Genomic DNA, 26,778 nt, shown 5'->3' on the forward strand with positions numbered 1-26,778 from the left:
TCAAAGGCCCTCCCTCCGGGCACAGGAGAGAGAAGTGATAGGCTGTGGCTAGAGTCCTTAAAGGTAGGTGTAGGTGAAACTAAGACCAATCAGTGTACTGTTGGCTCCATACCAGGGCGCACATTCCCAACGGCCCATTCCCTCCTGATCTGCCTCTCCAGGAGTTCTACTGCAAGTCTACTAGCGTGGAGCAAGTGGGCTACTCCTGCCTGTGCCCACCTTGGGGAAAAAAAAATGCTTACCTACCTGACAGCGGCTCCCACCCGCCCCCCCCTCCAGCTGATTCAATTATTTCCTTCAAGAAAGCCCAAGTGACCTCAAGACTCTTGATCTTCCTAACTGCTCACTTGCATCAGTCAAGACGCACCGAGTCGCCAGTCTCTTCCTTGGGAAAGGGGTAACTCCCTTGGCCACACTTCACAAATGCCCTGATCCTCTGGTTGCCATGGAGACAATGAATTATTTCCCACCAGTTTCAAGTCAGCCAGCTCTTCTGGGGGGTAATAGGCTCGCCTTCAGTGACAGGCCACCAGGTGACTCATGTCACTGCCAAAAAAGATCCCCTACCACAGCTGACAGGGGAAAGCCAACAGCCACTGCCTGTGAGGACAACTGGAGCAGGGCAAACAGGCACTCCACCTCTCCCTCAAGAACAGCTGCTGAAAGAGCACAGCCCTCAATCCCCCAAGCAGGGACGTATCAGCCCATCTCATGCGGAGTTAGGCTCTTCCACTCAGCCACGAGGCTTGTGCACACATCAGCCATTTCTCTCCAAACACGGCTTCAGCATCAGTCAAGAGCCAGCCCTACCCCCCCTCCCCACAAGCATCCAGGGCGTGTCACATTCCCACCTTCACGGCCACCAAGAAGGGGGACCCTGAGCCAGGGCTGGTCGGGGTCCCCAGTTCACATTCCTCCAGGAGAAACACATCTTCATCCTCCAGAACCTTGTCCAAAAAGCCTATTGCCTCCTCTTCCTCTTCCATGGCAGCCAGAGCCGCAGAGGGCAAACAGGAAGCAGGGTCCACACAGCGGCAGCAGCAACAGAAGCAGCAGCAGCAGCAGCGGTCGCCGCGCGCCCCAGCAAGGAGGCAGGCAGGGGACGGGCGGGCGGGGAAGAGCGCAGGGCAGGCCTACACCAGCATGCTGGCCTCCGCGGAGTCGGTCCTGGCACCTGGCCACCGGCTCGCGATGAAAGGCTCCATTATGAACCTTTTCCTGCTGCCGCTTTCCAGCCGTCCTGCGCGCCGGGCCCGCCTCCCGGGTGTCCCCACCCTGAGAAAGGGGAAGCGGGGCCTCCGGGCAGCCGCTCGCTCGCAGGATGAAGCAGGGCAGGGGCGGCAGCCAGCGCCCTCCGCGGTCCGCTCTTTCCCCTGCTACTCCGCTCGCCCCAGGCCCGGTGCCGGGCTCGTCCGGGTTCCCCGCCGCTGAGCTGCCGGCCCCACAGAGCCCGCCCTTTCTGGACCCAGAGGCCCGATTGCTCCAAATGCACAGGAAACGCACGTCTTGACTTGCGAGGTGGGGCTGCTCGTTCCTTCTGTGGTCACCGGGCGGGCGAGCGGCTGGCGGAGGCTTATGGAGCGGAGGAGGAGGGAGGGAGGAGGCCGCAGACAGGCCGGGCGGCCGCGGGGGGAAGTCTGCTTCCCTGAGACAAGCTTTATTTACAACTTCTCGCCGGAGCCCTCAGGCAAGGGGAAAGCAGGAGAGTGGCTTCCCCGAGAAGCCACCCATCATCCACTCAGTCCGCGTCCCAGTGGGATCGTCACAAGCCAGAGCCCCCTTCACACCTCGGCCTCAGTCTCCAGCACCTTTGCGGCGGGGAGGCCCACTGCCGGTGAGAAACCGCAGTTGCCATTGCACCACGGGAGAGTGCACAAGGCTTTTGTACTTGTACAGGAGGGGACTGGCCTGCCTCATACCCAAGTAGAGCACACTGCCAGACAGGGTCTTGAGCGTGTATCACCGCGTTCCATGGACCACCCGACAGCCACATCAGGTGCTGCTGGCAATGCCACTTCCTTGGAGTAGTTTCTGGGACGCACAAGGGGAGAGAGCCAACCCTACAATCTAGGACAGGTGGCATTATCCACCCAGCCCGATCTCAGATTGCTTTCCTCTCATTCTTCCCTCAGCGCCTTCCATGTTCCAGAAACTAAATTCATGCAGAAGATGAGGCTCACATCCTGGTCCCCTGACCCTGATCCAAGAGCCATACACCTATACTGCCATGGGGGCGGGGCGGGGGGGGGGAGTTTAGAGCCAGCTGCAGGAAACGCTTTCCAAAGGCAACAATTGAAGGCAACTGTGGCACATCTTTAGCAGGCCTTCAAAGTTCAGGTAAGGCAAGCACAGAGCCACAGAGGGTCTAAACGAACTCAAGAAACTACAGGGGCTCCAGCTAATTAATGTCCCATAAAGGGAACTCAGGCTCAAGTTTGCAAAATCCGTATTCTCTTTAGTTTTAGTTTTGTTTTGAGACAGGCTTTCTGTGTGTAGCCAAGCTAGGCTTGTCAGCTTTTTGTTTTGTTTTTGTTTTTAGATTTATTGTGTGGTACATGCATGATTGTTTTTGCCTGCCTCTGTGTGTGTGTGTGGTGTGTGCACCACATGTGTGTCTCATGCCTCCAGTGGCCAGAAAGCATCAGACCCAGTTCAGATCCCACCAACAGCAGGTACAAACGGGTGCTAGGAACTGAACCCAGCTCCTCTGCCAGAGCAGCAGGTGCTCTTTTGGGGGTGGGGGGTGGGAGGGGTTTCAAGACAGGGTTTCTCTGTGTAGCCCTGGCTGTCCTAGAACTCACTCTGTAGATCAGGCTGGCCTCAAACTTAAAAGATACATCTGCTTCTGCCTCCTGAGTGTGCATCACCACTGCCTGGCTGCAGCATCTGCTCTTAGCCGCTGAGCTCTCTCCCCAGCTCCCTGTAGTTGTTTTTGAGAGAGGGTCCCCCTCTGTGTGGCCCTGACCATCCTGAATCCAGCTATGTAGATCAGGCTGGCCTGGAACTCAAGAGATCTACCTGTCTTTGCCTCATCCTATGTCACAATGCCCAAGGGAAACTATGAATGCCTAAATAAAATCTCCTGACTTTATTTTTTTTAAAGTGTTTTGTTTTGTTTTTTAAGATTTATTTATTTTATTTATTGCATATGAGTGCTTTATCTGCAGAAGAGGGTATCAGATTACATTATAGATGGTTGTGAGCCACCATGTGGTTGCTGGGAATTGAACTCAGGACCTCTGGAAGAGCAGGCGGCGCTCTTAACAACTGAGCCATCTCTCCAGCCCCTGACTTTATTTTTTATTTATTTTTTTTAGATTTATTATTATGTATACAGTGCTGCCTGCATGTACACCTGCAGGCCAGAAGAGGGCATCAGATCACATTATAGATGGTCATAAGCCACCATGCGGTTGCTGGGAATTTAACTCAGGTCCTCTGGAAAAGCCGTCAGTGCTCTTAACCACTAAGCCATCTCTCCAGCCTTCCTGACTTTAAAATGAAAGCGGGTAACTTACATTTTTAAGAAGCACAGCACACTATGAACCACATCCTTGTTCTGAGCTGGACTTAAGGATGACCACACTGCCTTTACTCTTGCAATTGGTTGTTAGCTGTGGTTATATTGGAGGAGTTTCCTCTCAGCATGGCCTCTGTCTATCTCCTTAGAATATTTGGCAGCTTGGAATAAAATTCAGCTTCATGTACCAACCTACCACTTTATCTTGGTTAATCTATGTAACAGGTGCCACCGACCCGGTGGTGCAATGTCTGAGTATGTCCATCAAACCCCCGTGTGCCTTTTGTGACGAGCCTTGCATACACATCACATCCACTTGTTGGTGGCAACCATAGGGCCACAGGGCAGAGTCAAACTGTTGAGGCCATTTCCAAAGAAAGGTAAACTGTCTCCACCAGGGCCCACACAGTGGCAATTCCTCTCTGCTCCACTGGGCACCTTAGCTGAGAAGAAGCACACAGAAGGCCAGAGCAAGGGGGGGAGGGGGGTGTGGACAAAAAGGAGTGTATCCTATGCCTTAACATTTTTCTAGAAGGCAGCCAGGCGTGGTGGTGCACACCTGTAATCCCAGCACTCGGGAGGCACAGGCAGGTGCGTCATTGTGAGTTCGAGGCCAGCCTGGTCTACAAAGCGAGTCCAGGACAGCCAGGGCTACACAGAGAAACCCTGTCTCGAAAAACCAAATAAATAAATAAATTGAATTAAATTAAATAAATATCTAGAAGTCTGGGAGAGGCTCTTGTCATTCTGTCTGTAACAGAAAGCCTGCCCCTACCAGTACAGCCTCCATCCTGTCACCAAAACTGAAACTGACTGAGAGAAATCTGACAGGCTCACTAGGGCCTGCTCTGGTTGGGAAGTCTGCTCCACGGGGGTCTTCCAAAGGTGTCCCTGCCCATCCCCCTCTCCTTTCTCTCTTAGTTCATTCTATTCTGGCTGAGTTATAAATACCCAAGACTCATCTGAAGGGCCCTCTCAAGCCACAATTCCTCATTTGGTTTGGATGGCTAAGGCTGTTCCCATGGGAACAGCCAGGCTTGGCACTCCCTAGGGCACAAGTGTGCCAGCTCAGGGCCCTATGCTACAGGTCCCTTTCCGTCTTCTACCCCTGCAGAGCACGGGGAGCCCGGATGGGTCAAGCTAGCAGTCAGCAGAGGACTATCACCCCAGGGTCTTTCTGTGTCCTTAACTCCCAACCCAACAAGACGTGAGGTACCTTGAGCCATCTAATTTTAGGATCCCTTCATCTTGCTCTCCATACTCCCACTCCCACTCAGCACCCACTCCTTCCCCAAACCGGTGAGCCTCTCACAGAAGCTGCTCCCGAAGCATCCAAGGCTTCAACTACCCCACCCACTGCAACTGGCTGGAAATTCCAGTGAGTAACAAGAATGTCCCCCTTCAGTGGACAGAGGCTCCACTCAGAGGCCTTCAGCCCTCCCTCTGGAAGGGAAGTGACTCACAAATCCCCAGGGTGCTCCCTCCCTTTCCTTCTGAAATGTGCAAGAAGGTCCTGGACCTAAGGTTTCCTCCCTACTCCTCAGCCTGGTCTCCAGAGCAACAGCCAATATGGCCACTGCCCTCTGATCTTTCTCAAAAACCTAAGGTGTCTCGGTCCGCATGGTAGGTTTGGCCTCCTGCTTCCTTTTTACACATGGAGTCATGGCTCAAGGCCCTACCCCACAGCCCTCTGCTCCCAGCCTTTGGAAAACAGACCCCATCTGCCACTAGCGACCCATGGCCACCTTTAGGCCTGAGAACACGCACAGACAGCTGGGGAGTCAGAGCAGCAACCCCTTCAGCTCCATTAGTAAGTCTGACCTCTTCCCCACACCAGCTTCCCCTTCCGGCCTTTCCAATTCCGCCTGTGGGCTGTCATCTTGTGGCTCTTTGTGCCCATGGCCCCATAGAGCCCTTTTACTAAATCTTTGGTTCTTCCATTTTTCTCTTTTTCAACCCGCAAACCAACCAGGCCTTGAAACATCTCACACCTATACAGCCCTAAAAAACATTGTACTGCAACTCCCTGTCATGTCTGTCCACTTTCCTGCTCACTGGCACATGTGTATTCATGCCTTCCAAGAGGCCTGGCATGTGTGACCAAAGCCCTGTCACTCGTGTACTCTCAATTCACTGAGGTGAGGGACGAATGAAAAATAGGATGAAAAAAAAAAAAAAGAAAAGAAAAATAGGATGGAGTGGACAGAGGTACTCATGCCAAGGAAAATCTCACTGGCGAGCGTCTGCTGATTAAGTCAATGACGGTGTAAGAGGTCGGAGACAGAGAGAGGAGGCCATGTGTGGGGAGTTATGACTGTAGGTGTTGAGATGTGAACCTGGGGGGGGGGGGCTTCTGAACAGCACCTAGAAACAGGGAGGTCTTTCCAGGCAAAGGGAAGGATGCCCAAAATAAAGGGGTTCTTCTTTTTTGGTGGTGCTGAAGCTGGAATCCAGGGCTTTGCATAAGCTGTATGTCACATCCCAGCCAGGGGATGGTTTCTTAAGGGGGTTCAGAAAGCGGTTAGGGGACAGAAGAGAAAAGCAGCAGCAGATAAGTTATGCAGAGGGTAGCTCAAACAGGAACACGAGGGACAGAAAGCATGAGCTATAGCGTAGGGTACCAATCGAGATTTCTGACACCTGCCAGGTCCACATCTCAGCCTGCTGAGACAGTGGGCTATCTCTGTCTCTGTCTGTCTCTTACACACACACACACACACACACACACACACACACACAGACACACACACACACACACAGTCTCCCACCTCTCATCCCCCTTATTAACTTAATCAGCAAGCATTTATTAACTGCCTACTATATACCAGGCATTACGCTCACATTCAAAATGTTGCAGAGCTAGCTGATGGTCTCGGGAGCAGAATGGCCAGGGGCACATTTTAGAGTTATGCTGTTGAGGTCTAACTCCAGACAGGGTAACATGGAAATAGCTCTTGTGATTTTAATGTTCACACCCTCTGACTAAACAGATCCACTCTAGGGAGTCGTCTGAAAAAGCACGTCTAGGAGGGCACAAAGATGTGTATGCAAAAATGCTCAATAACTCGAGAAAGCAGCAAAACCCGTAAAGAGTCCAAATGACTCACACAGTGAATTGGAATCTGGTTATATGCTAGAAAGTCTGGCACTCAGGTAAAGGCAGGAAGATTTCGAGTTCCAAGCCTGTGTCACAGACATAGACACAGACAGACAGACAGACAGACAGACAGACACATACACACACACACACACACACACACACACACACACACACACACACCTCAAAAAACACCACAAAAAAGATTGGGTTGACTAGTACGGGAGCTGAAACTCAGCGGCAGAGCATCTGTCCAACATGCGCAAAGCCCCATGTTCGACCCACAGCACTGTCTCCCTTCCTCCCAAAAAAGGAGAGGGAGAAAGGAGCTGGTTAAACAGATTCTGGTATATCCACAGAATGAGACACCACACAGCCACAAGAGGAAAGCAGTTGATCTTAATTCCAGGCAACCGATAGTATGATCTCATTTTAATGCATGGTCTACATATGGGAAAAAAACGAGGAGAAATAAATAAACTCAGTAGTTTCCTGTAGGGTGTGAGCTTTCATGTTCTAGATGATGTATCTCTGAAAAGTGAGAATTTTGAGTATGTAATCAGAGAAAAATAAAGTTATAAAAAGAAGCGGGGTGGCTGGGGTACGGCCCAGTCACAGAGTGAGCTGGCATTCTCAAGGCTGTCTAACTGCGCCCCCTCCCACGGGGTGCTATGGGAGCAATTTAGAGTGAATTGGGAGGGCACAAGCAGGTGTGTCTGATGTCACAGTTGAGAAGTCATGGGAGACTCTCTGGAAGAGGTGACATAAACACTCAGGCCTGGCTGATCACCGTGATGTACGTGCTTAAAACTCTAGCACTTAAACCGGGCGTGGTGGCACACGCCTTTAATCCCAGCACTCGGGAGGGAGAGGCAGGCGGATCGCTGTGAGTTCGAGGCCAGCCTGGTCTACAAAGCAAGTCTAGGACAGCCAGGGCTACACAGAGAAACCCTGTCTCGGAAAAAAACAAAAACAAACAAAAAAACCTCTAGCACTTGGAAGGCTAAGACAAGAGGGCTACAACAGGTTCGAAACCAAACTGGGCTACATAGGGAGAGTCTGTCTCAAAAACCCAAGGGCTAGGGAAATGGCTCACTTCAAGCCACAGAACACAATAAAGTAAAATAGAAATGAATGGGCTAGCCATGCTGGTGGAGTTAGTAATGCAGGTGCACGCTGGTAGGGAAGCTTCCGAAGCTCGCAGAGCATGAAGCAATCAAGCGCGGTAAGGTGGGAGACTTTGGATGTCACCTTTATAGGCAAAGGGAAGGTGTGGAAGGCTTTCAGGCAAGTCACATGACCATTTTGGGTGTGCCCCTCATCTGACACCACATCACTCATTCAAAAACACCGCTCACTCTGCGTTCAACAGCAAGCCACTAAGTCAGACAGACAAACAAGGGACACTGGCCCATTGGCTCCTCACTGGTAACTCAACCCATCGCACTGGTACCAACAGCCCCTGAAAGGGCTAGGCACATTGCCCCTGCCAGGCCATTGGCAGATGCAGTTTCTCTGGCTTGAAGACATCCATAGAGCTCTCCTAGCAGAGGCTTAAGCGGCAGGCCCAGGCTCTAGGGAGCTTGGCAGGTCCTGGAGCAGTGTCAAGGCTGGTGGAGTCACTGGAGCCAGAGAAAGAACCAGAATCTTACCTCCCATACCCTTGGTCCTCCCTCCGTCTTCCCTTTCCATCTCCTGCTTGTCAAGGACGAGGGAGGCAGAGACAGGAGAACTACCATGGGTTCAAGGCTAACCTGGGAAACAGTGTGACACTCTCTTGACACAAAATCGAACTCAACACAGAGTTCAATAGCATAAAGCTATTGGGTATAAACCAACATTGTTTGTATGATAGAATAGGTCAACAAGATCAGGGCTAGAGAGATGGCTCAATGGTTACAAGCGCTTGCTGCTCTTCTAGAGAACACGGGCTCGGTTCCCGGCATCCACATGGTGGCTCACAACTGGCTTACGACACCCTCTGTTGGCCTCCGTGGACTCCTGCACACATGCAGTGCGCATGAACTCATAGAAGGGAGGGAGAGAATGTTCTCCATTGGACTCTTGGGTTTGAATCCTAGTTCTGCCTCCTGTAGCTACACAACACTGGGCCTCAGTTTCCCCCTCCATAAAATGGGGGATAATTACCATACCATCTCTAGGCTGTCAGAAGGCCTAGAGACACACAACACAGGGCAACATCTGAACTGAGCTGAGCACTTAGTAAAACACTAGCTAGTCTCCCCTTCTTCCTCTGGCAGGTGTGTGGGGTGAGGGACTGGCCCACCAGAGAATCATCTCCAACTTCTTCCAAGGAACCCAATAACCCACCCACCCCAGACTATTCTCTGTTTCTCAAGCCTCTAGGGACTTTCCCCCTTACCTCTCTACCTCCTCCATGATGCCTTCCCTAAGATCCCACCCGAGGTCACATGACTTTCTTTTGGGGATATCCGATCTTTCTGAAAGACGAGCATGGATGGCCTTCATATGGGGTACTTTGGGGCTTGGGGTGTGGCTTGGTGACAGAGTACCTGCTTAGCATATACACAGCCCTGGGTCTCCCAGAAATCAGGTAAAAGGGGGACTCAGGTTAAGACAAGGGAACTCAGCCAATGAAGTGGCATCCTAGTGCAAAAGGCAAACCACAAAAACCACCAAGAAGGGAATCTCCTCTCTGCTCAGTCACCAGCCTCCACTAGAATCCTGTCCAAAAGCTCTTTCTTATCCTCCCTCTGTCCCCCGAGAAGCCCAGATCTGCCTGGAACTAGCAAGCAACCCACCCACCCCAACTTGGATGTCCTATGTGCTACGATTACAAGGCATGCACTGCCATGACTGGCCTGTGAGACAGGTAACAGGTGAACTGCAATCTTATCTGTCCTCCAAAGTAATGCAAGATATATAGTTTTAGTCCACTTTGATGGAGTAGTACACTTACTTTACTCAAATGCCAGGCCTGTGAGCGGTACAGGTCTGTGAGCCCAGTACTCTGGAGGCAGATGCCCTCGACAAAATGAGATTTATATTCCATGGGGATTAAAATTCAACTAACCCTCAGAGAGGTTCACCTTCTCACAACCTGGTTCCTGCAGAAGCCACCCCCGCCCCCAACTCACCCCCCTCAGTTTACAGAAGAGAGGAATGATGCTTGCTAGGTTGTCCATGTTGTATGTCAAGAGGTTAGATTCAGACAAGGATAATGGCTCAAGCCTATAATAATCCTAGCCTGGCAAAGGCCCAGGCAAGATGACTGCAAGTTCAAGGCCAGCCTGGGCTTCATAATGGGACCGTTTCAAAGGAAGCAAAAGGATACTAAAGGCTCATGCCTGGAGATGGGCAGAGGACTGTGGTTACAAGTGCCCTGCCACATACTACATTAATTACATGGCACCACTGCACCCTGGGGCCCATCTGTGATGGGACAGGCGCAAGGCCCACCCTACTAGGCAGTGCAGAAAACTAAAGTTGCCCACAAAACACTACGGTATGCTAGGGTTGAGGAAGGGCTGAGGAGCCGCTAGTAGTCTTCCCTACTTCTTCCTGCCATACAGGCAGTGGGTGAGGAATGTGTGGACCACCAACCACACTGGCACAAACTGGGCAGGCGAATAAGAAGCACCCTCTTTTGGAAAGGAAGGAAACTGCTCTGGCCTTGCTAGCACCTCCCAGTGGAGAAACTCAGTAACAACAACAGAAAAAGTAGAAGGCAGATCCTCTGACCCTGATAGTTCACCTCTTCTGTCATCCATGAAGACACTTTTTTTTTTTTTGAGACACTGTCTCCCTATTTAGTCCAGGATAGCCTAGAACACACTATGAATCTCCACCCCACCCCTTTGCCAAATTTCAAGATATCAGAAGAACTGTTTTGGCTGGGCCCACCATTGTACCCAGTGCCCAGGGAACCTGCAGATTACCTACCGTACCTTCTTTATCGAATAAATATGCCTCTGGGAGTAGCCTTATTTTCAGGTAAGAAATACATTCATGAACTGTGATCCCAGCAGGTGAGAGATCAGAGAAGGTGTGAGAGCCATACGGTGACCAGGATAGTCAGGTGCAGTCCATCAGGAGAAGACACTAAGGAATTATGGGGTGTGACTGGGGAGGGGGCTTGGCCTGGAGAGGATAAGGAAATCTCACTAGTAAGTGGCCAGTGTCACAACTAAGTTACTTTAAAAAAAACAACAACAACAACAAACAAGACAAAACAAAAGCCTTTCTAGCCTGGACAAGGCACCAAGCCCCAGAGCCCTAGTTTTTTCATGTACGTAACAGGAGCCCTACCAGCAGCTGGATGTGGTGGCACAGCACCAATACACAGGAGGAGTCGGTCACTGTCCTCTCTGCAGCACAGACAGAAGATGGAGTAGGGGAGAAATAGAAGCAAGGCTGCTGAGTCCCTATCGGGGACTCCCAGATCAGGAACACAGTCTTCCCACATGGACCCTGTTCACTTAGGACCCCGCCCCTCAGCCCCAAGCCCACACCCCAGCCTGAGAGGGAAGGAGAACAGTGGTTCTGTCCAGCTTTGTCCCTGCTCCTCCTGCCCCCCTCCCACCCCTGCAGAACTCCACAGTTCAAACCCAAATACCAAACAGGAGCCCACAGGTACCTAGGAACTTACCACAGGACCTGGGGGGGTGGGGCATACACAAAGGGGTGACCAAGAATGGTACTTCTTATCGAGAAAGGCAGATGTGAACCCCAAGAACTGTATACAACCCCAGCAGTGGGGGAAGGGGGAGGCAGCTGGGCTGTCAGAGCCTCACCCAGGAGGGTATCTGAGAAGGGGCCTGGCAGCACCTTTCAGGCTTAAGCCTCACAAGACCCCAAGTTGAAATCGAGTCCTGGTCCCACTGGATGCAATAAATCTGTGGCAGATTATGCCAAGTCCTTGGGCTTCAGTTTTCCCAACTACCCAATGAAAGCAGGGCACGTATCTTGCAGAGACATCACGGACCTTAAATGAAGCATCCTAGGTTGACGGGCTCGGCCACTTGCCTCTCTAAGTGGCTGATGGGGGGGATGGGGGTGTGTGGGGGGGGGAGATAATGCAAGAGCAGACAGCGGTGATGATGGGTGACTTCACCCAACCTCCACTTTTACCTCCAGATCCTCATGTCGGCGGAGGCAGGCACCCAATATAGACCTTACAAACTACACACGGCGTTCTGGCCCTTAACGACATCTCATGGCAGACTCGTGACAGCTGTGTCAGGGCACATGGGAGGAAATTCTTAGTATCTTCCATTTACTGATGAGTAAGTGAACTCAGGGTGACATCCCTCAGATGACACACCTTCAAAGCAGGAGACAGACAAAACCCAGATCTTTTCTCTCCGGTGGGGGCCCTTTGACTGTAACACCCAGAAAGGAGACAGGAATCATGATCTATAGGAACCAGGCTTTCTGTTCAGACAGTGCTTCTGGGACAGGAAGTTGCAGCCGGGTGGGAGTGACCTCACCCTCTTTCCCAACGGAAACCATGCACTCGAAGTTGAACTGAGCCACCAACAACTGGTGACCCTGGTCCCGGGGCCAGGACCCTAACCCAGCCTAGGCTTGGGAAAGACCCGCAGGGCAGGGCTTGGGGTTCACCTGTTACCTCTGGGGCACAAGCCAAGATGAAATTATCACAGCAAGGTATGCTGAGGAGCAGAGACCATGTTTTGACTGAGGCTACTACACTCGAGGGGACAGACCCAGAAAGGGGGGGGGGGCTGCAAACGGATTCATTTCCCAGCATGTATTTACCAGATCTGAGTCTTTACGACACTCCTGGTCCCAGTCCTGTAAAAGCTGATGACAAAACTCATATGCGTTTTGTTTCGTTTTGTTTTGATTTTAGACAGGGGCTCACTATGTAGCCCCATCTGGCCTAGAATACACAATTCTCCTACCTTTGCCTTCTGAGGGCTGAGACTGAATGGATCCAAGCCAGAAGGCTCCCTGTGAGCAACCCACGGCCATCCCTCACAGCCTCCCTTTCAAAGAAGCTGAGGAAATGGTGCTCAGTGGTATTTACAATCTCTCAAGTGTCCTATAGCCAGAAAGCACATGTCATCTGCCCAAAGCTTATGCGGCCACTGGCACAAGGCACTCCGAGTTCATTCCATGTGCCAACCTGACTGGGCCACTGGGTGTCTGAGTAGCTCCGGGACAGTTCACAACATCTGGATCTACAGGCTAAGCAAAGCAGACTCCTCCCCCCAAGGTGAGCTGGCCTTGCCTCATCCAGTCTATTGAAGACATGAAATCAAGTAGGTCAGGAAAGAAGAGCTCCTTCCAGCCAGGGACGGTGGCGCACGTGTGACCCAGCACCACGAGGCCCAGGCAGAAGGATTGTGAGTGTCGGGCCAGCCAGAACGATAAAGTAAATTTCAGGATACCCTCAGAAACCAAGAGATCCTGTCTCAAACAAACAAGTGAAGAGGCCCTGCCTGCATGTCAGCTGTAAGTGCCGACTGTTTTTTTCCTAGTCTTTGGACTCAGACTGAAACACTGGGTGTTCTTGAGCTTAAGCCTACTGGTTTCCCACCTAGAATCTTCTATCTTTGCCTCACGTGATTCTCAGGCCTTTGGACTTAGACTTGAATGACACATTGGCTCTCCTAAGTCTCCAGCATCCACTGCACAGGGTAGGTCTTCTTGGCTTCTACACCCACATTGAGTCTGTTCCTTCTACCAAATCTCTATATATACAAACTGTACACACGTACACACACACACACACACACACACACACACACACACACAGACAGACAGATAGAAAAACATTTTCTAACACATAAACCAAATTTCGACCTCCTTCCCAGGTACAACTTGGCGGAGTGTTTGGGTGTGGAAAAGTTTAGCTGCCAAGCTGTGCCAAAAGCCAGATATCTGAATATCTAGAACAATTGTCTGATTTGGTCCAAAAGTCCCCCCCTCTGTCCCCAAGTTCCTAACAGGAAGCCTGGCATAGGAGGAGACTGCCTGGCCAACTGAGCACAGCCAAGTAGCAGGAGCCATGGCACACATACAGACTTACACAGACACACTTTAAAAAAAAATCCCAATTACTAGGAAAGGGGCCTGTACCATCCAGGCACCCACTGCAAATAGCAATACTTGGAGAGTCCACTAGGTGGGGCCAGTAACACAACAGAAAGAGCAGAAAGGCAGCTAGCTTCAGGCAGGCAGGGGTTAGAGCTGAGGCAGGCAGGAGCACAGACAGCATCCTGCAGCTGGACCTGCCTCAGCCACTCCCAACGGGCATGGATAAATAACCTCCCTACCTACCCAAGGTGTGAAAATCAGTACATACTGAAGACCCCCGAGTACTTTAGTTGACTGTTCCCTGTAAATACTTAACATTTCAAATTCTTCCACTATAAAGTATTCCCTTCTGACCATCATGAGCAATGGGTACAAAGCAGCGAAGCCGCTATCCAAATCTGAGCTCACCCTGCAGGGATATGGCCCTGCTATGCACAGAGCATAAGCAGGAGCTTTCACTGGAGAATCCAAACGTCCATGGATGAATGCTCCTGCAAGCCAGTCATGAAGGAGGGAAAGAGAAAGGAGGCAGAGACAAGAAAGGAAGATGCACAGACCAGGCCCCGCGTGGAGATTCCACGGCCACCATCCTGCACTTGCTTACAGTGGGGTATGGGCTAAGTCTCTAAGAGGGTATCTGAGCCCCACTGACCTACAACAGGAAGGCCGAGATGGGGGAACCAGGGTTTGCTCCTGGCTGGCCTCAGTCCAGGTCCCAGAACAGCCCTCATCCATTGATCCAAACACTCTGCCTCTACATGGCCAAAATGGCTGACTCTCATCCACCACCCTTCCTTAGGGCAACAGCACCCAAGAATGCTGGCTGCGGGGAGTGCGAGGCTGACCACCACCTACACCCATCCCCTCTACCCCCTACCTGCCCCCCACCAGCATCCCTTCCCAAACTTGCACCACCTGGCAGCCACTGAGCTCTGCCTAGGCCTCTGTTGCCATGGCAACAATGTGGCTTCCCCCAAGTGGGATGCTGGTTGCCAAGGCCCTTGTTGCCAAAGGCTATAACAGCCACCCCAGTGTGTGAAGAGGGGGGTGAGAGCCTGTGGAGGGTGGGAAGAAGCAGGGGTTCTTCCAAATGGTAGAGTCCAGTCAGCCTCCAGGTGGGCGGGGGTATTAGGCCCTAGAGCAGGGAAACATACTGCACAGCATCTCTGATGCTCCCCTGGGGGAGGGATTCAGAAGAGAGGAGCGAGAACCCCCACAAAATACACCCTGGGCAAACCGGACCAAAGGGACCTGTGAAACTGAGCCCCCCCCACCAAAACAAACAGCTACGATTTATCTCCCCAACTCCAAAAAAGGAGCCCCAAGGAATCTCTGCCTGGCTCACTCGTGTATTTCAGATGCGTACACTCATGAGCTGGGCCCAGTGCTGGTCCCTGCCACCAGGAACAGCATTAATTGTAAGTACTACAATCCTCTACACACTCCTATCTCCTGGCCCTATCAAAGCGTAGTTAATATTTCTTACAAAAGTCTTCGGAGAGAACCGGCCTCTCCTGGCAGCAGGGAAGTCAGGCACCCCAGGCTTATTCCTTTTCCATGGAACAGAACAGGGCTGGAGGCCCTCAGTCCTGGGGAACATTACAGAAGCATCATGTTTTACCTCACAGGGAGCTGGAGACCAGTACTAGGACTGGCTTTATGGGGCATTCGTTGTCCACAGGCCATGTGCACCCAGCCAGGTACAGACTGAAAAGCCTGGTCCTTCCCCAGCCCCCTCCCCATCCTCTTGAGAGAGATATAGCTGAAGGGGTTGGTGGGGGGCGGAGGGTGGAGGTGGGGGGATGAGAGTGTCCAGGAAGCAGAAGAACAAACAGCTGGCAGAGCAGGGAGACAAGTGAGGGACACGGAGCTCAGCAGGTGGTGGAACAGGAGCCAGATGACAGGGTACCAGAAGTCCAGGCCCTCCCTCCCCCAACCCCTGCCAACACCGTCCTAGGCAGACCCTGGCCCACTTTTTGCACACACTGTTCTATTTCCCCTCCCCACAAGAGAAAACCACGAATGAATACCTACCCCAGGTGCCAACCCCTCGGGAGGGGTGGGTGAGATGCTGTCCCCACCACCCTGGCTGCGGGCGCTGAGCTGGGGCGACATGGTGGGTGACTCGTCGATGTACGGCATGGTCTCCGAGCCCTCGGGGGGCCCCTTCTGCTCCTCATGCCCCTCTGCGTCGTAGTCCTCTGCACCGTAGCTGAAGTCTGAGACAAGGAACAAGAAAGGCCACTGAGAGTCTTCCACCAGGGCTGCCAGGGACTGGTAGCGCAGTGGGCGCCGGCGCCGGCCCCCGGCTGCCATGGCTCCTGCTGCACCATACACCCTGGGCCAGGGCAAGGGCTGCACAGCCAGGCCTGGGGAGGGGAGGGGAGGGGGTGGTGGTGGTGGGAGCTCCAACAGGCACAGGCTCTGCTGAGTCCGTCAGAGGCTGCTGGGAGTCGGGGAGGAGCGGTTCTGCTCTCGCCACCCGCCTAATAGCATGTCAGCTGCGTATGTGGAGCTGTGTTTCCTTTGCCTCCTGCCTAATTCCACGTCTAAAAATTAACAGTGGGAGCAGGGAGGCAGGACGAGTCCAACTCTTTCTCTCTGAGTCACCATTTTGCTTTTTATAGGGAATAAGGAGGTGGGGGCGGGCCAAGCGATGTCACTTCCTAGGTCCCTCCTCCTTGGGTACCATTGTACACTGAGCTCAGTCCCTGGGGGGGGGGGGGCGTTGAACAGGGAGGTTTGGGGCAGGGAGGGCCCAGAAAGTATACCCTAGGAGGCCCTCAGTCCTTTGAATGAGGCCCTGCATGCAGGGCAGAGCCCCAGGCAGGCAGGCGTGGGAGAGAGGGTTGTGCTCAGGCCTGGCAGGGACTTGGTGAACAGCAGGCTCTTCAAAAGCCAGCACTTGTGTGTCTACAATTCCAACACAGCTTCCTTCAGAACAGGCAGGAGGGAAGGTGATAGGAAGCTGAGCTTTATTAACCCCTCAGGGCTCCCAGCACTATACAAGGGACACACACAGATCCCCTCCTGGGAGCAGTAGGGTAGGCCACCAGGAAACAGGGTCGTGCCTCTGGGTTTCGCACAAGAGCTATAGGATGGCCTCACTAAGACCCTTGCACCATTCTTAGCCAGCGACTGGCCAGTGAGTTGGGTGTTGCTGCTTCCAACATTCCAGTCCACTATCAGGATGTCTGAGAGTACAGTAGGGTTGCAGCGAGCAAGCTGGAAGGTCTCCTCTGTCTTGAACCCTGGTTTTGGGAGAGAGTCATCAAGGAGGAGAGACCAAGGTCTGCCTCTGGAAGAGCAGCAAGAGCTGGTACCATGTCTCACTGAGGAATGTAGAAAGAAAGAAAGAAAAAGAAAAAAAAAAGAGAGAGAGAGAGCCTTGAAGCCACTGGTGGTAGCGCCCTGCACATAGGACCTGATGAAGACACAGGAATTTGTCATATGGTTCCTGAATCTTGGCAGGGGCCTGGATTTTGGGATTGTGGCCTGTATGTCAGAGGAGCCTGGATGGACCTGTCCCCTTATCTGCTGAGACATCACTTCTTCCAGAGTGTTCTCCCTGGGAAGCCAGTCTATAATACCAATAGCACACGGCCCCCTTGACGCTTCACGGGTAGAAACTGGGTGTTTCAGCCGTGGCTGGGTGCCCAGCACCCACAAAATGACACATAGCAGGCTCTCAGAAAACATGAGTGGCAGAGTGAACAAGTGGAGGGGTGCATCATCCACCTCAGGCCGAGGTCTAAGCCAGGCAGGCCCCAGTGAGTCAAGCCCTCCGTGGAGGCAGGCCCTGGCTCCTCCTCCGCTGTCACAACACAGCAGCCCACAGACAGCCAGAAGCCTGAGAATGGTGTCACCGGGTCACTGGGGCGCCAGGCCATGGCTACAATCAGTCCAATCTGGCTGTTGGCAGTCAGTAGCTTCCCCTGGGCTCTCCACACCTGCTCCTGCAGAATGCCTGTCCCAGGACTCAGCTGATGCCCATCACGCTGTCTGGAGACACAGGCTGTATTTCGTCAGGACAGGTAGGTACACAAAAAGCCACAGACCTCTTTACTCCTCCAGGGTCTCTCTGGGTCTCCCTGGTCATGCTGAAGCTAAGGGTATGAGAGCGTGAATTATAGTGGACGCAGGCCTAGACAACAGCTAGACTGACCTGTATCAGGTATCAGAGAATGAAGCTATTACCCAAAGGCAGGCTTTCCTAGAAAGGCCAGAAAGGAAGACGGCCTGCCTTGCCTCTGGCGCAGTACCTGGCATCTCCCACAAGAGAGGAAGGGCTCTGCTAGCCTTTTCCTCGGAGCGCACAGTCAGACCCCCCCAACTGCTCTCCATCTGTAACCACCTGTCCAGGGCATTCCTCGCGGATGAGGGCCCTGAGCCTCAGAGCATGACAGGGTCTAGCCTGGGATTATCTAGTCTTCAAGGGCTAGCCTATCCTTTCTGAATCTCATTCTGAAGACATCTCAGCACCCTGCTTCTGGCCCCCCTCATGGCACAGGTTGGCCACTAAGGGGAGCACAGGGGACAGACATGGGGGACTGGCACAGTGCGCTCTGCAAGCACTCTTAGGCAATTGTTTTCTTGTTTCTGCCTTTTGTAAAATCTTGGGGAGTCTGGAACAGTTCTCTTTAGGAAAAGAGATACAGAAAAAGGAGAAAGCGGCCCTCTAGGAAAGTTAGAAGGGATGAAAAAGAAATCCACTGGGCACAGACAGGTTCAGTCTAGAAAGGTCTCAGATGAGAATACTAAGTGGCCTGGCCACTAGAGAGGCAATGAAGTTGCTAACAGCCGGGTCCATTTCCCCTCTTGGTAGCAGAAACCCCGCTGTATTTGGAGTGGCACCCTGCTTAGTAGCTTGTGATTAAGTCCTTACTAGTGAGCCAAGGGTACAGCTGCATGTGGTGGCCTGGACCTACAATCCCAGCACAGGGGAGGCCAGGAAAGGAGGAACAGTACAAGTTCTCGGTCAAGCTGGACGTGGTGGCACACGTCTTTAATCCCAGCACTCTGAAGGCAGAGGCAGGCAGATCACTGTGAGTTCAAGGCCAGCCTGAACTAGTCACAAAGTGAGTCCAGGACAGCCAAAGCTATACAGAGAAAACTTGTCCTCGAAAACCAAAACAAGTTCAAGCCCAGCCTGGAGTATATAGCAAGACTCTGTCTCGAAGTGGGGGTGTTAAGTGGACATGTGTTCAAAGTATAGTATTTCCTCCCCGGGTTGCTTTTGGTCATGGAGGCTGGAGAGATGGCTCAGTCGGTAAAATACCTGCCACACAAGCATGAAGGAATGAGTCCAGGTTTCTGTCACTCACGTAACATGCCAGGGACGGCGGCATATACCCATGACCACAGTGCTGGTGGGTGGGGAGGCAGGGAGAAGGGAGGATCCCTCAAGTGCACTGACCAGTAAATCTAACTAAATTGATGAGCTTCAGGTTCAGTGAACGACTGTCTCAGAAAACTAAGAGAGAGGCTGGAGAGATGGCTCAATGGTTCAGCATAGGGGCATGCTGCTCTTTCAGAGGACTCAAGTTCAGCTCCCAGGGCCCAAGTCAGGCAGCTCACAACCAAGCCCAGGGGATCTGGACCACTCTTCTGGCACATACGTGCACTCACATGTGCGCATGTGACACACACTAAATTCTACAACGTGGAAAGTGGAGAGTGACAAAACAAAAAAGCATTTGATCTGGACTTCTGGCCTCCACACATGTGCATGTGCGTGCACACACACACACACACACACACACACACACACGCACATGCACACACACACACACACACACAAGAATACAACACATTATACATATATAATTTAATAGTAATAGCAAGAAGAGGAAGAGGAGGAGGAAAAAGAAGAAGATGATGATGAAGATGACGATGAAGAAGAGGACGACGACTGCCCCTGCCCTCGCCGTTCTTCCTTTTGTTTCCGGTCTGTGGTCTGTACAGCTGGAGCTGCAGCAGCCATGCTAAACTAGGAAGACAGAAGGCAGAACAGAAGACTAGAAGTCTGAGACACTGATGGATAATGAAGCCTCGTTTTGACCCTGGAATGATCCATCCCTAGACGTCTTTTATAAACGAGAAGTGGGGAGGGAGCTGGAGAGATGACTCAGCAGTTAAGTGCACTGGCTGCCTTTCCAGACCTCAGGAGTTCAACTCCCAGCAGCCACGTGGAGGCTCGCCATCATCTGAAATGGGATCTGATGCTCACTTCTGGCATGCATGTGTACATGCAAATAGAGCACATATATACATGAAATACATGAATAGATTTTAAAAATAAAAGAGGAGGGAGGGGAGAGAGGGGGAGAGAGAGACAGAGAGAGAGAGAGACAGAGACAGAGAGAGAGAGAGAGATTCATGTTATCTGAACCACTACTACCTTCTTCTTGGTCTCCTTGGTAAGATCTCTCACCACCCATCTCTTAAAATCTGCCATTTTGGCCAGGCGTGGTGGCACACTTGGGAGGCAGCACTTGGGAGGCAGAGGTAGGTGGATTGATGTGAGTTCAAGGCCATCCTGGTCTACAAAGTGAGTCCAGGACAGTCAGGGCTACACAGAGAAACCCTGTCTTGGAAAAACAAACAAACAAACAAACGCTGCTGTTTTGTGTAGACTCTTAAAGTAGACTACCATCAGGCAACAGAAACTAAGCCAAGTGAAAGAAGCTGGGCAGGAATGCACAGCTGAAAGCTTCTGCTTGACGCTGTCTTAGAAGACACAAAGCTGATCTCCATCTGGCAATGCTAACCACCACAACCCTGGAGGCCCGTGGAATGGGGTGCAGACAGGAGCTGATGATAGTGGGTGCCAGGGAACCTCCTGAGCCAATGGAACCATTCCTTATCTTGGCAGGGATCTGAGGTCCACACAGATGCATTCACCAAAATTTACCAAATCTTAGTACCACTAAGCTTTATGCAGTCTGCCAAATACTGAACTCCCGCTAATGATATGCCTGAAGGAGAATCATCTGGAATTCTGAAATACACAAAATAAAGAGGGAATGGGACGGGGAGACGGCTAGATATGAAAGGGAGCCGCCATGGCAAAGTGGTAATTACAGACCCTAGCTGGCGGGAAGTGGGCGGTTCCGCGTGCAATGCTGTCAAATTTTCTCCACGTCTGATATTTCTCATAATAAATGGTGGGGTGGGGGTAGTGTTTTCTGGACTTCTGCCATCCCTCCCCTTCGCGTTCTCTCAACATTTTTTGCATTCCATGAAGAGGTCTGAGCAGCATTATCTGTCTCTTGATTATTTCCTGGACACACATCTTCCAGTCCCCAACTTTTACCTGCAATTAGTTCAGCAGATGCCGGGAGACCTCCAAATCTTTCCACATTCCTCCTCCTCCTCACTCTGCATCAATCTCCTGAGACGCGCACCCTTGCCAACTGTCTCCCTGTAACAGGCAAGCTACAACCCAAGTGTGCCTTGCCCTGTTCAAAACGCCACAGTTCCCCACTAGCATCAACAGTACGAACAGCCTAAACTGAAGACTCTCTATAGTCCCCATCTTTCTCCATTTTATAGGGTGGTCTCCTCCTGCCCTGTAGTATCAGACCATCTCCAGGTTCCTTCAGTTGTCTGAATACATAGACAAAGAGACCAGTCCTAAACCCTGGGGCCTGCAAATACAACCTTATTTGCGGGGGTGGGGAAGATACCTGAAGACATCAAGATACAAAAAGATACCCGAAGTCAGCAAGTTGAGGATCTCAAACTCATCCTGGATGAACCCCATAGGTGCTGCATCCCCTGAAGTCCTTAGGGACAGGAAGGGAAGAACACAGGCCCTGTGAGCACAGGCAGGAAACATGTGTAACCAATCCTGGCTGAGAGAAGCAAGCAAGAACTTAACCCCCTGAGGCCTTGGAGGAAGGGCTTTCCCAGCAGGCCCTGAACTGGGGCCTATACTTTCTAGCACGTGAGGTGACTTTCTGTGGTCATCAGTTTTTGTGTGATAACGTGTACAGCAAGGAGGGCACTCCATGAGTGCTCATCTCTGCCCCACGCCTAGACCTCTGGTGCCTACAGCCCTCACCTCAGCCTTTACCCATCAATGAGGCCTTCTTCAGCTCTCAAAGCCGCCAGCTGCACCCTCCCCTATGTATGTGTTCCTCCCTCTGACACCTGGATAGATAAAGCACTTTCACAAGCCTATGAGAAAAGGATAATTGTGTCATATACTAACGAGCAAGGGAAAGGAGAAGAAAACTTAAAATAGAACAGCAAATGGCCAGAGGTATTCTTTTTAAAGGTTAACCTCATTGCAATCAAAGAAAATGCAAACTACTTTTTCCTTTCTGCTTGGTGTAATTTTCCTATCAAATTAACAAGAACATAAAAATAATGGTAGGTTTCTTGCCTAAGATGTGTGAGGCCCTGAGGGTGAAGGCCAGCACCACAAAATAATACTATTAATTAATAAAGCCCAAAGCTGTAAAATAACACATTCTCAGAGCCCCTGGAAGGTGTATTTAATGACCACAACTCTGCCCAGATGGTGCAAAAAAAATTTTAGTAGGCAGCACAGCCTTGAACCCAGCATAATTCAAAACTGTGCCCTAAGATAGTAATATATAATTAGTTCTAAATACTCACAAAATTATACTTGCATGGGGCTGGAGAGTTGGCCCAGTGGTTGAGAGCGCTGACTGCTCTTCCAGAGGGCCTGGGTTTGAGTCCCAGCAGCCACATGATGACTCACAACCATTCTAGTTCCAGGGATCTGGCGCCCTCTTCTGGCCTCTGTGGGCACCAGGCATGCACATGGTGCACAGACATACATGCAGGCAAAACACCCGTACAAGGACAAGTGTGGTGGCTCACGCCTTTAGTCCTAGTCTTGGGTGACAAGAGGCAGGAGGCTCTCTGGAGTTCCAGACTACCCTGGTCTACATAATGAGTTCTAGGACAGTCAGAGCTATAGTGAGACCCTGTCTCGGACAACAACAAACAACAACAACAAAAACATAAACAAACAAACAAAAAGCCCAAAACAACTAAAAACCACATCCATACAAATAAAATAAAATTTGTTTTCAATAGATTTTCAAGGCTATTTATGGTTGCAGACATATATTTAAAACAATCTGAATGGTTAAGTATAGGGAATTGGTTGAGTAAATTATGGTATGTCTTCAAGACAGACTAATATACAACCACTTAATATGGTGTGGGTGACATAGGCCATCACATAAGCAAAAAAAAAAAAAAAAGATTAACAGTAGTAGTATATTTGGAAAAAATGCAGGATGGTCTAGACACACACAGAAGCTAAGGAGACTACCACATACAACATGGTAATAGAAACTGGACATGATGGCTCACATCTGTAATACCAGCCCTAGGAGGCTGGGCGGGAGAATCTGGACTTTAAGGTCAGCCTGGGCTACACAGTAAAACTCTGAGCCCCAACCACCCCCCTCAAAGAACCAAACAAAAGCAAATTAAGAGAGAAAATAAAAACATTATTGAGCATTCAGATTCGGGAAACCCGAAAGGAATTAACTTGTGGGCTCTCTGCTCACCAGGACACTAGTAAACACGGCTTGTTTTCTACCCAATATCCATCTCTGCTCTCTGCTTGCATCACTTCCGCTTTATATGAAGCAGAAATGGACCTTGTCCTCAGAAAGACATCTTTTATAAGAAGAGACTGTTAAGTAACCATTCTGGCCAACGAGAATCTGAAAGGCCTTTGACTTGATTTGATTATTTGCCTTGAACTTGGACGTGATGACGAGAGCTACCATGGCCATGCTGCTGCTATGGGGGGAGGAGTGAAAAAGGAACAAAGGCATCTGTGTGAATTTGTGAGCTACAGAAGCCGACTAGAATCAGTTCTTACTAAGTAGGAAACAAAAGCCCTAGAAGATCAGGTTTTCTGGCACATGTACCGAACACACTTCTAAGTGACACCCTTGCATCCCAGGAAAGGAAGACGGACTAGCATGCAATAAAACGTCCCAGGCCCAGAGAAGCAGACGAGTGGGGCGAGAGAATCAAACACTCAAGGAATTATCACCTTCTAAGAGCAAAGGACAGAGAAGACAGGCTCAAATCTTTTACTTTTCAACTTCTCTGGGTCTTGCACCAGGAGCCACTTTTCAGCAGACCCTGGCTGACGGGACGGGGTCTGCAAGCTCCAGGCCCGCAAGGGCTCAACGGGGACGATCTGTGTGAAGCACTTACCACCTAGTAAACACCCAATAAATCTTAGCTTCTATTGTTAATATTATTAACTGACTCTTGTTGAAGGATGTGTGGGTGCTTGCCAGGTGGGTGGGGGCCGGGAGCAGAGTTCTAGGCAAGGAGGAGGCTTGGCACGAGGATGAAACAGCAGGGCCCCTTAAGGGGACTATAAATAGCCACCCTGGCTGGAACACTGAGTGAGCAAGGAGGTGAGGGGAATGGCACAACAGAAGGGGGCACAGATTAGATCCTGAGTCAAGCTGGAGGTTGGGTAGGACTTGGGGCTCTGCTGAGTCAGCCCCCCCCTAAGCCCAGGGCCCCCAGCCATGGTGTACAGAACAGAGGTAGCCCTGAGCAGTTCCTTTTGACATAAGCCCCTGTGTCCTGTGTGTCCCATGCAGACCTAGAGAAAGACACTACCCATGAATGTGGGGTACCCTAGTCCCAGCCTGGAGAGCAGCCAGATGACAGGGCCTCTAACACACCCTTCAAGTAATGACGAGAACTGGCCAGTGAGAGGTAAATTCAAACCAAAGTGGCTAGCCCTGATCCCTACCGCCTCAAGTGTCCAAACGGCAGGAGGTCACCGTTTCCAATCTTGTCTTGCGGTTGGCCGGAACCAGAGACCAACAGGCATGGCTAGACACACACACACTCAGGGCCCCAAGCTTCAAGCAGATGCTGATAAAAGGTATGGGGTCCTCTCTCCTCCTTCTGGGGGACTCTAAGAACCTTCAGGTACAGGATAGAACTCCAGGTGGGCGTGGCATGGTCCTGACACTCCAGCTGGATAACATCAAGGCTAACTGCAAGTAATAAAGGTAATAAAATTATTTTCTACCTGGGAACCAGTGGGGCGGGAAGAAGAGTGGAGGAAAGCCCAGGTTCAACCATCGATCCTACGAAACCACATCGCTGTCCCGCCGTCCCGCCCTAGGAGCTCCTGTGAGCACTACTTACACACCGTGTCTCACACCTGTGCAGCTCTGGGCAAGCTACTTCATCCACAAAGGCTCATCTTACGGACCTGGCTACGCGGAGAACCAAAGCAGCCAGATACAAAAGTGCACAGCGGAGGACTCTGTTACATACGGTTTAGGAACAAGTGCTACCCAGGGCTGGAGGCGGGCAGTGCGTTGACTGGGACAGGCAAGAGCGAACTTTCATGGGTGATGGGAACACTGCCTATCTCAGTCCATATGTTGTTCTTATAAAGGGACACATGGAAATCTTCTCAGTTGGATACCTAAGGTTGGTGGACTTTTAAAAGTGAGGTTTTTTTGTTTGGTTGGGCGGCTGGCTTGATATATATATATATATATTTTTTTTTTTTTTTTTTTTTAAGACAAGGTCTTTTTTTTTTTTTTTTTTTTTTTTTTTTTGGTTTTTTGAGACAGGGTCTCTCTGTGTAGCCTTGGCTGTCCTGGACTCGCTTTGTAGACCAGGCTGGCCTCGAACTCACAGCGATCCGCCTGCCTCTGCCTTTCGAGTGCTGGGATTAAAGGCAGGCGCCACCACGCCCGGCTTAAGACAAGGTCTTACTGTGGGTTTCAGGCTAACCTTTAAGTCACTCTGTAGCTCAGGCTGGCTCTGATTTCACAGTTAATCCCCCTGCCTCAACCTCTTGAATACCAACATTATAGATATACACCACCACACCTGCCACATAAAAGGCTTTAAGAAGAGCTGGGCAGTGTAGCATACAATCTGCAATCTCCGCACATGGGAGTGGAGGACCACCAAGAGTTTGAGGCCTGCTTGGGTTACACAAGACCCGTCTCAAAAAGGAAAAAAGGTGGCCAGGGCGGTAGTGGTGCACGCCTTTAATCCCAGCACTCGGGAGGCATAGGCAGGCGGATCTCTGTGAGTTCAAAGCCAGCCTGGTCTACAAAGCAAGTTCAGAACAGCCAAGGCTACACAAGGAAACCCTGTCTCAAAAAACAAACAAACAAACAAACAAAGACCAAAGCAAACAAACAAAGGAAAAAAGTTTTGGCTGGGTGGTGGCGGCACATGCCTTTAGACCCAGCACTTAGGAAGCAGAAGCAGTGGGTCCCTTTAAGTTTGAGGTCAGCCTGGTCTACAAAGTGAACTCCAGAACAACCAGTGCTACAAAGATCCTGTCTCAAAATGTGAAAATTAAATAAATCAATATTAATAATGATAATAAAAAAAGTTTTAGGAAGTTAAGAATTACATAAATTGTACAATTTACATTCACAATTGATGTAATGATGGCACAGGGAGTTTTACTATCCTTGTTGAAGGCTGGGGGTCTATGTAGAAAACCAGACTGACCTTGGCGATTTAATGCCGGGACCAATGCATCATATGATCTGGACACAGAATGACACCAAATCTCAAGGATGCCCAAAAATAAAATAAACAGCCTCTGTTGCAAAGGAATGGAGGAAGAAGAGGTGCCCACGCTAAGGGGCTAGGCAGACTGGGGAGGCACAGCACTGATGGGTGGACTGACCTGGCTGAAGCCGTGTTCCTGGGGGATCAGGCTGTGGAGGGACCAGCACATTGTGCCCCACAGTCAATTCCAGTCAGTACCAGGGAACCACTAAAGCCAAAGAGCAAAGTAGCTTCAGGAAAAGTAAGCCAATCAAGACAGTGGGGCCAATCAGGAGTGGAACAAACAGTCCTCCTGTGGATTGCCAGGGGTGGTGCCAATAGCAAGGGAACAAGACTGGATGTAGGAGACATTATACAAAGTGCAGTCAGGAAGGGGATCTTCTGGGCTTGGATGACTTAAGGAGCCATGGACAGAAAGGGGGACCAGATTCCTGGGCACAGACCTTGGGTTCAGGTGTGGCAGGTATGGACTGAGAGCAAGCAAGGTCCTGCCTGTAGAGCTCCAATCTACAATTGTTCTAGAGATGCAGAGCGAGAC

At 51.0% G+C, this 26,778-nt stretch overlaps 1 protein-coding gene and 1 long non-coding RNA gene across 5 annotated transcripts in view; one reads left to right on the forward strand and one right to left on the reverse strand.

Moving 5' to 3' along the window:
* ABR (ABR activator of RhoGEF and GTPase) overlaps nucleotides 1-26,778 on the reverse strand; it is a 196,330-nt gene that overhangs the window by 77,306 nt on the left and 92,246 nt on the right. For 3 of the 4 annotated variants that reach the window (XM_084802749.1, XM_084802752.1, XM_084802750.1), the window contains exon 2: nucleotides 15,696-15,880. In XM_084802749.1, the coding sequence (XP_084658875.1) occupies nucleotides 15,696-15,880 (185 nt within the window). Of the gene's footprint in view, nucleotides 1-851; nucleotides 1,126-15,695; nucleotides 15,881-26,778 lie in introns of those variants that run through there. The other variant, XM_084802751.1, reaches the window with a different exon arrangement.
* On the forward strand, nucleotides 1,687-3,091 carry LOC311609642. The gene is made up of 2 exons (XR_014783454.1): nucleotides 1,687-1,834; nucleotides 2,133-3,091. It is a non-coding gene; the product is annotated as an uncharacterized lncRNA (long non-coding RNA).

This window comes from Acomys minous (assembly GCF_964271855.1).
Source record: "Acomys minous genome assembly, chromosome: 12".
Taxonomy (NCBI): domain Eukaryota; kingdom Metazoa; phylum Chordata; class Mammalia; order Rodentia; family Muridae; genus Acomys; species Acomys minous.